Source organism: Pelodiscus sinensis, chromosome 5 (assembly GCF_049634645.1).
Source record: "Pelodiscus sinensis isolate JC-2024 chromosome 5, ASM4963464v1, whole genome shotgun sequence".
Lineage (NCBI taxonomy): Eukaryota > Metazoa > Chordata > Testudines > Trionychidae > Pelodiscus > Pelodiscus sinensis.
In genome coordinates, this window is record NC_134715.1 from 84,189,958 (window position 1) to 84,203,951 (window position 13,994).

At 43.6% G+C, this 13,994-nt stretch overlaps 1 protein-coding gene across 5 annotated transcripts in view; it reads left to right on the top strand.

Moving 5' to 3' along the window:
- Positions 1 to 13,994, top strand: part of AASDH (aminoadipate-semialdehyde dehydrogenase) — a 77,663-nt gene that overhangs the window by 33,932 nt on the left and 29,737 nt on the right. For all 5 annotated transcript variants that reach the window (XR_012904289.1, XR_012904292.1, XR_012904291.1 and 2 more), the window contains exons 11-14: positions 2,877 to 2,995; positions 3,769 to 4,612; positions 8,971 to 9,134; positions 9,771 to 9,896. Coding sequence is in view for 1 of the 5 variants with exons in the window: in XM_006113498.4 (XP_006113560.2) it covers positions 2,877 to 2,995; positions 3,769 to 4,612; positions 8,971 to 9,134; positions 9,771 to 9,896 (1,253 nt within the window). In the remaining 4 variants the exon portion in view is untranslated. The remainder of the gene's footprint in view (positions 1 to 2,876; positions 2,996 to 3,768; positions 4,613 to 8,970; positions 9,135 to 9,770; positions 9,897 to 13,994) is intronic.

Genomic DNA, 13,994 nt, shown 5'->3' on the forward strand with positions numbered 1-13,994 from the left:
TAACAGCATTTTAATATTGAAAATGCACACATGTATTTTCTTAGCTTGACCTTGCTTCCATTGAAGTCAGATGCTTTCAATTGGGACAGCATGAGGCACTGTGTGTGGATAGTATCATATGATACATTTTTAAAAACCTGCTCCCTTTGTAGAGAGTCTCTGGGTTAAGCGAAAAGGGGTAAAAAACGAGGGTGATATCATGCTAGGAGTCTACTACAGGCCACCTAGCCAGGTGGAAGAGGTGGATGAGGCCTTTTTTAAACAATTAACAAAACTATCCAAAGCCCAAGATTTGGTGGTGATGGGGGACTTCAACTATCCAGACATTTGTTGGGAAACTAACACAGCGAGGCACAGGCTATCCAATAAGTTTCTGGACTGCATTGGAGACAACTTTCTGTTTCAGAAGGTTGAAAAAGCTACCAGAGGAGAAGCTGTTCTGGATTTGGTTTTAACAAATAGGGAGGAACTAGTTGAGAACTTGAAAGTGGAAGACAGTATAGGGGACAGTGATCACGAAATAATAGAGTTCATGATCTTAAGGAAAGGTAGAAGGGAGACCAGCACAATTGAGGTAATGGATTTCAGGAAGGCAGATTTTGATAAGCTCAGAGAACTTGTAGGTAAGGTCCCATGGGAAGCAAGACTGAAGGGAAAAACAACTGAGGAGAGTTGGAAGTATTTCAAAGGGACGTTGTTAAGGGCCCAAAAGCAAACAATTCCGCTGTGTAGGAAAGATAGAAAATATGGCAAAAGACCAGCTTGGCTTAACAAGGAGATCTTGCACGATCTCAAAATAAAAAAGGAGTCATATAAAAAATGGAAACTAGGACAACTAACAAAGGATGAATATAGGCAAGCAACACGGGAATGCAGGGGCAAGATTAGAAAGGCAAAGGCACAAAATGAGATCAAACTAGCTACAGGCATAAAGGGAAACAAGAAGACTTTTTATAAATCCATTAAAAGCAAGAGGAAGACCAAGGACAGGGTAGGCCCACTGCTTAGTGAGGAGGGAGAAGCAGTAACAGGAAACTTGGAAATGGCAGAGATGCTCAATGACTTCTTTGTTTCGGTCTTCACCGAGAAGTCTGGAGGTGTGCCTAACGTAGTGAATACAAGCAGAGAGAGGGTAGGTTTAGAAGATAGGATTCACAAAGAACAAGTTAAAAGTCACTTAGGAAAGTTAGATGTCAGCAAGTCACCAGGTCCTGATGAAATGCATCCCAGGATACTCAAGGAGCTGATAGAGGAGGTATCTGAGCCTTTAGCTATGATCTTTGAAAAATCATGGCAGACAGGGGAGATTCCAGAAGACTGGAAAAGGGCAAATATTGTGCCCATCTATAAAAAGGGGAATAAGAACAACCCAGGAAACTATAGACCGGTCAGTTTAACGTCTGTCCCAGGGAAGATAATGGAGCAGGTAATTAAGGAAATCCTATGCAAACACTTGGAAGGTAATAAAGTGATAGGGAATAGCCAGCATGGGTTTGTGAAGAACAAGTCATGCCAAACTAATCTGATAGCTTTCTTTGATAAGATAACGAGTGGATGTCATATACTTAGACTTTAGTAAGGCATTTGATACGGTCTCGCATGATATTCTTATTGATAAACTAGGCAAATATAACTTAGATAGGGCCACGATAAGGTGGGTGCATAATTGGCTGGATAACCGTAGTCAGAGAGTTGTTGTTAACGGTTCTAAATCCTGCTGGAAAGGGATAACAAGTGGAGTTCCTCAAGGGTCTGTTTTGGGACCCGTACTGTTCAATATCTTCATCAATGATGTAGATATTGGGATAGAGAGTACGCTTATTAAGTTTGCAGATGATACCAAACTGGGTGGGGTTGCGACTTCTTTGGAGGATAGGGACATAATTCAAAATGACCTTAGCAAGTTAGAGAAATGGTCAGAGGTAAACAGGATGAGGTTTAATAAAGAGAAATGCAAAGTGCTCCACTTAGGAAGGAACAATCAGTTCCATACATACAAGATGGGAAGCGACTGTCTAGGAAGGAGCATGGCAGAAAGGGATCTAGGGGTCATAGTGGACCACAAGTTGAATATGAGTCAACAGTGTGATGCTGTTGCCAAAAAAGCAAATATGATTCTAGGTTGTATCAACAGGTGTGTTGTAAGCAAAACTCGTGAAGTCATTCTGCCGCTCTACTCTGCACTAGTTAGGCCTCAGCTGGAGTACTGTGTCCAGTTCTGGGCGCCATATTTCAAGAAAGATGTGGAGAAATTGGAAAGGGTACAGAGAAGAGCGACAAGAATGATTAAAGGTCTAGAGAACATGTCCTATGAAGCCAGGCTTCATGAACTGGGCTTGTTTAGTTTGGAAAAAAGAAGATTAAGGGGGGACATGATAGCGGTTTTCAAATATCTAAAAGGGTGTCACAAGGAGGAAGGAGAAAATTTGTTCCTCTTGGTTTCTGAGGACAGGACAAGGAGTAATGGGCTTAAAGTGCAGCAGGGGAGGTTTAGATTGGACATTAGGAAAAAATTCCTAACTGTCAGGGTGGTCAAATATTGGAATAAATTGCCAAGGGAGGTGGTGGAATCTCCCTCTCTGGAGATATTTAAGAACAGGTTAGATAGACATCTGTCAGGGATGGTGTAGGTGGAGCTTGGTCCTGCCTTGAGGGCGGGGGGCTGGACTCGATGACCTCTTGAGGTCCCTTCCAGTCCTATTATTCTATGATTCTATGATTCTATGATTGCTGGTGTTAAAAAAAGGGTGCCATTTTGTCCACAAATAAAGAAGTCTGGAGTGAGCTCCAGATGAACATGTGGGCCATAACTAGAATTTGAAAATACAAACTAAAATGCAATGAAAATAATCTTGTGCTTTTTATTTTATATGAAGGCAAAATTGATATTTCTGAGCTGAGCAAGATTTACAGTAACCATCTAAACTCCAAAAGGCATGACAGTAAGCTGAGCGGAGCAGAGGAATTGTGGGAAAAATTGCAGTTTTTATGGAAGGTAGTATTTTAAGCTGCTTTTTATCATTGCCAGTTGATCATTATACATGTAGCCCAGGGAAATGGGACATGAATGAAATCTTGGTGGACACATCATAGGCCAAGGGTCTGCTGTGCTAGAAAATGGGGCTTCCTATAGCAGCACCTACTTTTAACAAGAAGTGCAGCAACAGGATGCTCACAGTGTGTTGCTTTTTTTTAGGCTGCACCCAGAATCCTGTGACATTGTTGGAAAGGGTTAGGCTTTTGTTCAGTACCAGCTAGAAAGATTGCATTATTTTAACAAAAAAAGGCTACAATGATTAGCCTCATGTCTCTTTAATACAATTACATTATAAAAAGAGCTTCAGGAACTGCAAATAAAATTGTTTGTCAAAGGCAACAGTAATAGATCTGAGCAGCAGAAACTCCTTTAAAGTTTGTTTAAAAATACATCTCAGGGTAAAATGCTCTTAGGTCATTTTTTTAGATAGTTCTTTGCAATCTGTTTTAATTCTTTAACTTTGGAGTGAACTGCAGAATCATAGTCAAGCATAAGATTTGGTTAGTACTGCTGAAGTGGACACTTTGCTCCACAGCTTGATCAGCCAGCATTTCAAAGAGCACCGAAAAGAGCAACTACAATCCTGCAAGGTGCTGAGCACTTTCAGTGCTTGTTAATTTCAGTGGTAGTCTGAGGCACCTGACAAGCTCAGGCCCTGGTGACACTGTTTTAGTGGCATGGGGACACTGTTTTAGTGTTCACCTTATAAACTCTGTTCTGTGCTTCTTTAGTCTCTCCTGAGTCTTCCAGATGATTCACACAGCATTTCCAAAGAGTCGCTGTTTCTGTACAGTGGTGGAGACTCCTTGAAGTCACTGCGGTTTTATGATGAGATTGAGAATATGGCAGGCAAGGCCATTCCTGGGCTCCTGGAAGTTATTCTCAACAGCTCCATTTCTGAGGTTTACCAACATGTTCTTAAAGCTGTATTCCCAAGTGAGGACCAAATAATGAATCCTAATATTGTGAAAAGAAAACTGAATGAGAGCAGTGGAGGGGAATTCCACAAAGAACACATGAAGCCAAAGTCTAGAAGGTACTTTAATACTGTTACAGGATTGATTGCATTTACTGCACTAAACCGAGGAAATCGGATGTTGTCGATTACTTTTCCCGAGTCTCTTATAAACTCATCTAATGTGGGACAGGCAGGTACAGAGTTAGGACAGCAAGCATCTTATTCATCTACTGTAACTTCAAATATAATGAAATATGAAGTAAAAGAGAATAAATCAGGAAAGAGCAAAAGCAGTCAAGAAATTACAAGCAAGACAAATGAAACAGGTACTCACTTTGTAAAACAAACTCCTTCTGAAGAGAGACTCTTAAAAATGCCTGAGAGGCTGATATTGCATGTAAGATGGAAGTCAAATATGGGCAAATGTATAGATGCCTCACCATTAGTTGTAATACCAGCCACAGATGATTTATCTCCAACTGTGTACATTGGGTCTCATTCACACACAATGCAAGCAATTGATTTATACTCGGGAAAAATCAAGTGGGAGAGAATTCTTGGAGATCGTATTGAATCCTCTGCATGTATATCTAAGTGTGGAAACTTCATTATTGTTGGTAGGTATTTTAATTGGTTTTCCTTTTTTCTCCCATCTTAAATTGTAATTAAATTACATAGCAACTTATTCAGTATCAAGTAATATGTATCTGCCATCTCTGCTTCCAGTAACCCATGTTCTGTATCTGTCTACAGTTAAACTGCGGGAAATGGGAACAAAAAGGGAAAGCAATCTCAATGAGGTGACAGAGCCCTTTAAAGGAGTTGGGTTCCACTCTGCCTGTGACAAGTATAGTTTATCTCCTCAGGTGGGGACGATGAGTAATAATGAGTGAAGTCATGTAACAGATGGGTCAGGTGGCTGACTCTAGCCTAAGGTAGATAAGCAAGAGGCCTAGAAAGAGAAAGTGTTTGATTGCGGATTCCTGAGGCAAAAAGAAGGCTTCTGCAGGGCTCTAAGTCAGCAGAAGGGAAGGAGGCCTGTCTCCTGATCTCTTCCAATCTAGAAAGGAATAATTTTGACAAAAAGAGCAATCATTTGAGCAACCATTGAATAAGGACAGGAATAAGCATAGCTCCAAGGAGGAGAACTGATGAGATGGAAGATTTTGGGTTCATCTGAAGTGGGTTCATCTGAACAAATTGGTTGTGCCCGTAAAAGCTCATGGTACCATCTACACTTTTTGTTAGTCTCTAAGGTACAGCAGGACTAATCATTGTTTAAGTTTTTTCTATTGCACATGAACACAGCTACCCCTCTTAAACTTTTGGAGACCTAGAAAGACACACCTTCTAGTGAGAGCACCTATTCTCAGCTGGGGACTCAGTAGAAAAACCTGTTTGCGTTTGAAATTCCTTTCTCTTTAAAATTAAAGCAAGGATAGACATTCAGGGAGTAGAGGCTGGGTATATCTTGAAACTGGGGGTGAAAACTGTTTAGGTTTGAGTTTTATTTTGAATGCATGGACTTTTTAAAGGTTCCTGAACAATCATAAGCAGGTATTCAGGAGGCAGTACCCTCACAACTGTAAGGAATAACAGAAAGGCCGCTTACTTAAAGTATTGCAATAAGGTTGGAGTTAGGGATGTTGTCATGTAGATAATTACACAATTAACCAATAAGCCTAGGCTTATCAGTTAATCTTAACGACTACATTTTTCTCCGCCCTTGCTGCCTCTGTATCAGGAAGAACTAGTTTAAAAGCCAGCTTCCCACAAGCACCAGATCTGCCTCCCCTCTGATAAGAGAGGCAGTGCTAAGGGTAATGGGGACAGGCGGGAGCCAGCTCCCCGCATGTATAGGCTGCCACAGACTTGCCTCCCCTCCCCTTTGCTGCCTCCTAAGGTGTGGGGAGATCAGGCAGGAGCTAGAAGAGGCAGTAGCACAAGGGAGGGCGATCAGGAGGCTGCCTCAAAGCAGCCTCTGTCCGTGGGGGGTCTGCGCTCCCCATAGACAGACAGACAGATGCAGAGCAGCCTCTCTCTATGGGGAGCTCAGACCCCCTGCGGTCAGGGGCTACTTCACAGCAGCCAGTCTGCTCAGGGAGCTCGTTTTTAAACTGCCTCCCCTCACGGACTGGCTCCTGCCTGGCACCCTGTTCTGCTGCCTCTGATACAGAAGCAGCAGCACAGGATGGTAGGGGGCTCCCTGGGAATGAGGCCTGTCATGAATAGGCTAAAGAGAGTCTGACATACCTGAAGAGTGAGGAAAGGTTAAGCAACTCTGGAAATGCACCTGAGGGAGGGGGCTTTGTGCATTCAGCCAATCAAATGCAGATATGAATTTCAAACTAAGAGAGCTTTCCCCCCACGCCTCCTCTCCTTTTGTTTGAAATCAGAGCAGTTTTTTCCCCAGGTAACAAGGGAGTCGGGCTCTCCCAGAAATGAACTCCTTAAAATCTGTAAGTAGGGAAAAGTTTAGATAGTCCATCAGGTTTTATTGTTTTCCTTGTTTGGGGATTTGGAACTCATGGCTGAGCTGGTTAATTGTTTTTCTCTTTTGTAACTAAGGATTACAACCTAGGGATTTCCCCTGAATCTATTTCACTTCACGGCTTTTAAGACCCAGTCATTTACTATGCTTGTGACAGTAGTCTTGTTTTGATAATTAAGTGTTTTCCTTTTTGTTTTGGTTGATTTTTGTGTCCTTAATTTAGGGTACGTCTAGACTACATGCCTCTGTCGCCACAGGCATGTAGATTAGGCTACCAGACATAGTAAAATGAAGTGGCGATTTAAATAATCGCCGCTTCATTTAAATTTACATGGCTGCCGCGCTGAGCTGACAAACAGCTGATCAGCTGTTTGTCGGCTAAGCGCGATAGTCTGGACATGCGGGTGGCGACATCAAAGGTATTTGTCGACCACCCAGGTAAACCTCATCCCAGGAGGCTTACCTGGGTGGTCGACAAATACCTTTGATGTCGCCACCCGCGTGTCCAGACTATCGCGCTTAGCCGACAAACAGCTGATCAGCTGTTAGTCGGCTCAGCGCGGCATCCATGTAAATTTAAATGAAGCGGCGATTATTTAAATCGCCGCTTCATTTTACTATGTCTGGTAGCCTAATCTACATGCCTCTGGCGACAGAGGCATGTAGTCTAGACGTACCCTTAGTTATGTAGGCTTATCTGGGAAGAACAGAGCCCGATTGTTCTCTGCGGATTCTCTCTGTTTGTTTTCCCAACTCCAAGCAAAATGGAGGTTGGGACAGAAGATAGAGCTTTGCCATAGGGAGGGCATCCCAAAGTGATCTCTTCCCTGGAAAAGGGTTTATATATAATTTCACTTGAGTGGTGGCAATGAATTCTTTTTTTTTTAGATCTTAGAGAAACTGAGACTGGACAAGTTTGTCTCTGGGAGTTAGAGGCAGGTTCTTACCGAGTTTATTCTGCTGGTTGACCTCCATATATACAGTCTAAGTGCTAGGTTGGGGAATTGAGCCATGACAGGGCCAGAGTGCACAGGCTTCTGGCCCTGCCTCTGGGGACTATTGAATAGTCATGTAACCACTAAAATTTCATGTAGTTACACAACTCTTTGGTTATACAATTGCTAACATCCCTAGTTGGAGTATTATGCACCAGTAGATTTATTCTCCTTTTCTTAACTGCACAGTACTAGTACATTGATAATCAATAGTTACAAGTTCCCTTTGAAGAATTTAGTTAGAACATGCTCATTGAACTGCTTAAAGCATGGGATAAGATTTTCAAATGTCTTTAAACTTTAAAACTTAAAAGGTAGAATTTAGTGTATACCTCAATAGTTAAATCTGATGCAAAATCATTTTTTAAAGCTTTTTTGAGGGGAGGAGATTTTGAGTAAAGGTCATTTGTACAAGATATTAGTACTTTCCACTCCATTGGTGTGAATTTTAAAGCAGTTTGTTGCTGGCATGTCAAAGTGGCCACGATTGCCTCGTATATGATTAGTATGTAGATCGCCTATATCTGACTTACCCATGGAAAATAAGGAGGGTTTATTGTCATCTGCTCAGGTGAAAATAGAGTAATTAAATATCTTTAATTATCTTTCTTCTGGTTACATGTCTACAGTGCTCAACAGTACAAAACTTGGATATCTTGCCTTTTGGCTTGACACAAAGCAAGAGTGACCAAAGTTTTGGCTGATGTTTTGATTGTTGTTGAGACTGCAGGTTAACAAAATTTGTGCTAATGTTTTATGATGTCCTAACGTCTCTCCTTGTAGAGTCTGGATATTATTAAACAAATAAAGAGCTACACATTCACCTAAATAAACACATTTTAATATCCCTGCTTGTTGCCATGTTGGTCCCAGGATATTAGTGAGAGAGCAGATGGCTGAGGTAATATCTTTTATTGGACCAGCTTCTCTTGATGGGCGAGACAAACGTTGTTTATTGTAAGAAACATGAACGAGAACAGAAGTAATTTCTTTAATATGCACAAACTTTGCACTTTCCTTGTCCTTATTCAGTAACTCACCTGTCCGCCAACATACTTCACAGTAACAGTAGAGTAAAAATTAGGGATATGAATGTTTAATAGGTTAACTGATGAGAGCTAGAGCAGCTCCCCGCCTGCCCAGGTGCTACCCCCAACTTGTCCCCCTCCCTCCGCCTGCCCTCCACTTTAATCGGTTAACTGATTAAACAATATATTTAACCAGTTAAACAATTTTACATCCCTAGTAAAAATAGGCATAGCTTTAAATATGACTCAGAAGAGCATTGAGCAGTTAATGTGAAATACGCTTTTGAGGTTTTATTGTCAGCAAGGAGCTTGAATGCAGAAAGTTCTGGCAAATCTGTTTGGAAGTGATAGGGATTCAAGAGCTATCATTTGATCAGCAATGACAGTTAAAATACTAATCCAAATGTCATTACCTGTTTCTTGTTTTTGTTTTGTTTTCTACTGCATTGTATTTTCTGCAGGCTGCTATAACGGCTTGGTGTATGTGCTCAGAAGCCATAATGGGGAAATACATTATATATTTACCACTGAAGATACTGTGAAAAGCTCTGCAGTTGTGCACCCTTCCACTGGACTATTTTACATTGGATCTCATGACCAGCATATGTATGCTTTGGATATTTATGTAAGAAGTCACCCTGACTAACTTTATATTATATCAAAAATAAAACATTTGATCCTCCTTAATCATATCCATTGTAATACCAGTTTAAACTCCATTAGTGTTGGCAATTTAATCTTGGGAGATTAAATATAGACTGCCAACTGACTTCATTTAAGTCAGCCTTGAGTTTATTAGGTCTGATTGGAGTAGGGCCAAATGACAGTGATTAAAAGTGCTGTTGGCAGCCCGTGATCTCCCTACATTACAACTCAACGCCATCAATGCCAGTTCAGAATTGTATGGCAGATCACTCTGTATCACTAGTACGGCAATGGGTAGTTAGGGCAAATCTAAAATGTGTGCATGCGGTGCTGGCAACCTGTAATAACCCCATAATTTCATGTGGAGGAAACTGCAAATTTCTTCCCTTCAACCAGAATGTGTTAAGATCTGGAAAGTGATGTGGGAGTGTATTACATAATTGTTAGATGACTTTCCAATATTTAGGTCTATGAAAGAAGGAACTAGTATTTTCCAAGTAAGTTTGCTATTGATAAAACTGACATTAAGCACTTGCAAATAGTATTATGAACTTTATCTTTTATTCCATTTATCTGATTGTATAGCTTTTTATGTACATTTTTCTTGGATTGACAGAAAAAGGAGCGTGTCTGGAAACTGCACTGTGAAGGTGGAGCTGTGTTTTCATCTCCTTATCTAAGCCTCTTGCCACATCATCTGTACATTGCTACACTAGGAGGACTTTTATTGGCTGTAAATCCAGTATGTACCTTTCTTGCTATCTCTGGGCCAGATCCTAAATTCTTATTCAGCTGATCCTGGACTCCCCGCAGCATCTAAAGTGGCAGCACTGCACTGAGCCAGGGATCAGCTGGGGTTTCCCCAGCTGACCCTGGTGCTCCATGCAGCATGCTGGCTTTGAAATACCAGGTGGTCTCCCAGGCTCTGTGCGGCATTTCAAAGCAGCAGCACTGTTTGGAGCCCGGGATCAGCTGAGGACTCTCCAGCTGACCCTAGGCTCAGTGCAGTGCTGCTGCTTTGAAATGCCAGAAGCCCAGGGTCAGCTGGGGACTCAGTGCCTGGAACCCTGGACTCTGTATGTCACTGCCGCTTTGAAGTCCCCATCTCTCCCCCTCTTGCTGCCTCTGTCTGATAGAGGCAGCAAGGGAGAAGGGAAGCAACTAGTCAACTAGTCCTTAACATCCCTAATTGAGATAGAGAGAGAAGCAAGATTTATTCGGCTTTGGTGAGGCCACATCTGGAGTACTGTGTCCAGTTCTGGGCCCCCCACTACAAAAAGAATGTGGACGCATTGGAGAGGGTCAACGGAGGGCAACCAAAATGATTAAGGGGCTGGAGCATATGACTTATGAGGAGAGGCTGAGGGACTTGGGTCTGTTTAGTCTGCAGAAGAGAAGAGTGAAGGGGGATTTGATAGCAGCCTTCAACTTCCTGAAGGGAGGTTCCAAAGAGGATGGAGAGAGGCTGTTCTCAGTAGTGACAGATGGCAGAACAAGGAGCAATGGTCTCAAGTTGCGGTGGGAGAGGTCCAGGATGGATATTAGGAAAAACTATTTCACTAGGAGGGTGGTGAAGCACTGGAATGGGTTACCTAGGGAAGTAGTGGAGTCTCCATCCCTAGAGGTGTTTAAGTCTTGGCTTGACAAAGCCCTGACAGGGTTGATTTAGTTGGAATTGGTCCTGCCTAGAGCAGGGGGCTGGACTTGATGACCTTCTGAGGTCTCTTCCAGTTCTGTGATTCTATGATTCTAAGAATGAATTGGATACTCAGTTGTCATGTTAAGAGAGTAATGTTCAAATCACTGCTCTGAATCAGGCAAAAAAAGCAGGGTTGTGAATGTGGGTGTTGCAATGCCTGACTCAAAAAAAAAAAAATTCTGATTTGCTAGATCCTGGCTGTCTTTGTGTGAGTCAGGCATGCTCTTAGGAACACTGAGTTTCAGAATCTCATTGGTGCTTAGTGATCCAACGAGTTTGCTAGCTGTGGGGTAGTATCAGGCTTTAGGTGGCTTAGTGCAGGGGTTCCTAAACTTTTTGACATGGGGATCAGTAAATCCATTCACGAGTTTTTGGAGGACCTGTAACGTTCATTTGCATATTCATTAAGCAAATGATGAATATTCAAATAAGCTGTTTCTGGTCCTCCAAAAGCCCCCAGTGCCAGCTTTAGCAAAGCTTTTGTTATGGTCACCCACAATATTCTTGCCAGCGAGTTAAGGGAAAAAGGATTGGATAAATGGACTGTAAGATGGATAGAAAGCTGGCTAGACCAGGGTTTCCTGAACTTTTTACTTTAGTTGGAACCCGTTTTTTTTTTTTTTTTAAGTACTGTTTTTTGCAGCCCAAAAATATAAACGCATATAAAAAAAGAATTAAAAATGAATAAATTTTCAGTGTTTCACCCAGCTGCATCCTCTGCCCAGCCTGGTCCAGGGCTTCAGGGACTCGGTGCCGCCTGGGCACTCCAGGAGGCGGGAGCAGGAGCAGATTGGGGGTAGGGTATCTGGCTAGGAGGGAGTGTGCAAGGAGGGTAGGGCTGCCAGGTGTCCAGTTTTGTACCAGACAGTCTGGTATTTGAGGGTTCTGTCTGGGAAACAAATTGAGAAAATACCAGACATATAAAATGTCCAGTATTTTCTAATTAGGTAAGTTTTATTATTATTAGGTGTATCAGTCCGTAGCTGCGAACTGCCTGGCTGGTAGATGTGCTCATCCTGCGTGTGTGTGTCTACCAGCCAGCCAGTTTGCAACTACTTTGGGGAGGAAGGGCAAAATGGAATCCCTTGGGCCAGACTTGTGTGCCTGGGTCTACACATGCCCGGGTCAGTCCTGCTTTCCGCCGGCCAATTCTCTCTCTTCTCCTATCTTCCCCCCCCCCCCCTTTTCCCCCCCCGCTTCTCCTCCTGATCTCACGTGGGCAGCCCCATTTTTCCCCCATTCAGCCCTGCTTCCAGCGGTTGGTTCTCCCGTCGTCATCCTCACGATCTCCCCCATCCAGCCCCCCCGCCCAGTCCCCTGACCAGCCCGCTGCCCCCATCCAGCCCTGCTTCCGGAGGCTGGTTCTTCAGTCATCCTCCTCCCGATCTCCCCCGTCCAGCCACCCACCGCCCCCCTGTCCAGCCCTGCTTCCGCCGCCTGCCCGCCCCAATCTCCGCCGGACAGTCCCATTGCCCCCAGCCCTGCTTCCGTGCCCCCCCCACCTCCCCCCCGGTTCTCTGCCAGACAGCCCCACTGCCCCCAACCCTGCTTCCCGGCGACTGGTTTCCCTCCCACACATCCCTCCTCCCAGCACACCCTGCCCCGCTCCCCTCCTGGCAGCCACGGTGAGGCCCAGTATTTTTTTCCTGGGCCACGGCCCATAGTTTGGGGAACGCTGGCTTAGTGCATTACCTACTTGCACAAACTTGGGTGCGTAAAGGAGTAAGTGGTAGCTGAGCAGTCATTTTATGATGATTCCTGTATGTTGAGCATCTAAAGAGGGAGTTAGTTAGGTGCCTAAGCATAGCTTTATGAATTTGGCCCAAAGATACTTGCTTAGGTCCATGTGCTACGTAAAGGACAAAATTTGGAATGAAAGTCCACATTTTCTGACTCCCCATCAGTCACCATGTTCACTAAACCAGTGTTTCAGAACAAGAAGATTGTGAAATGGTGCCTCCTAGGTTTTGTCTAAAGAAAAAAAATCTGGAAAATATCTTAAGGCTCGGCAGAGTAAGTGAGAAACTAATTCCCACCATTTCTTCTACTGCCACCAATCCATGTCTCTCACCCCCAAGGGCCAGTCACAGTGTAGTGCTCCTCTGTGCAGAACTTGCACTTCTAAAGCCTGTGGAGACAGCTTTGGTGGTTTGTTGAAGGAACACTGGTCCAAAGCCGAGTGTGGTATGGGTGTGGGAAGGGAAAGAGGGAAGGAAAACAGCCATCACTAGCAGTCATTCTGACAACCCAGCTACCCCACACAGGGTAGCATCCACCTGTTAACCCCTATATCCTTCTCCAGCAGCATCTACCCCAGCCCTTAAAAATGAATTATGTCTATTTTTCATTAGCACAATTCCATAATGCTTTGCAGCTGCAATAGATAGTGGAATTTGGATGGATTTGTGGCAAGAAAATGTAGCAAGTTTTTGAATGCTGGGTAGGAAAAGGTTGAGAACCCCTACATTAGATCACACTGTCTTTCCTATAACGTATGTCATAATGACTGAGATAAGAATGGTTAATTTGATATGATAAATTTATAAGGATTATTGTGGATGAGTACAGTTTTTCTTCAAAGGTAAGTCTGGCTAAACAAGAAAGGGCCTTCCAGTTGAGTGTCATTTCTAAAAAAGGGTGTCTAAAAATTTTTCAACAAGCTTTGTTTCAAGTTTTTCTTCAGCGGTATGTGTTAACACAGTGAGGTTTTGCAGAGTAGCAGTTGCATGGACTCAGATAATTGACATACAGCTATTCATGTATCAATTGTAGTAATGAGGTACAGTAGACTTCCGATAATCCGACACCTTTGTGATCTAGGTGGTGCCTGATTATCGAATATGCTGGAGTACCAGGAGGTACTATAAGGGGGCATACTCCCGACCCAATCCCCCTCCTCCACCTTATGCTCGGGTCCCGGAGCCGCCAGTACAGCCGCGTGTCTCCTTCCAGGCGCTGGGGCGTGTGCGCTGAGCTTTTCAATCAGCTGGCTGGGATGCCGTGCGCAACCCAATCCCCTTCCCTTCCCCTCCCCTTCTCTTCCCCAGAGCCAAAAGCTTCCCTCCCTGCTGTCACCCAATGCCCCTTCTCCCCCAACCTTATGTCTGGGTCCTGAAGCAGCTGCCTGTGCTCAGGGGCCGG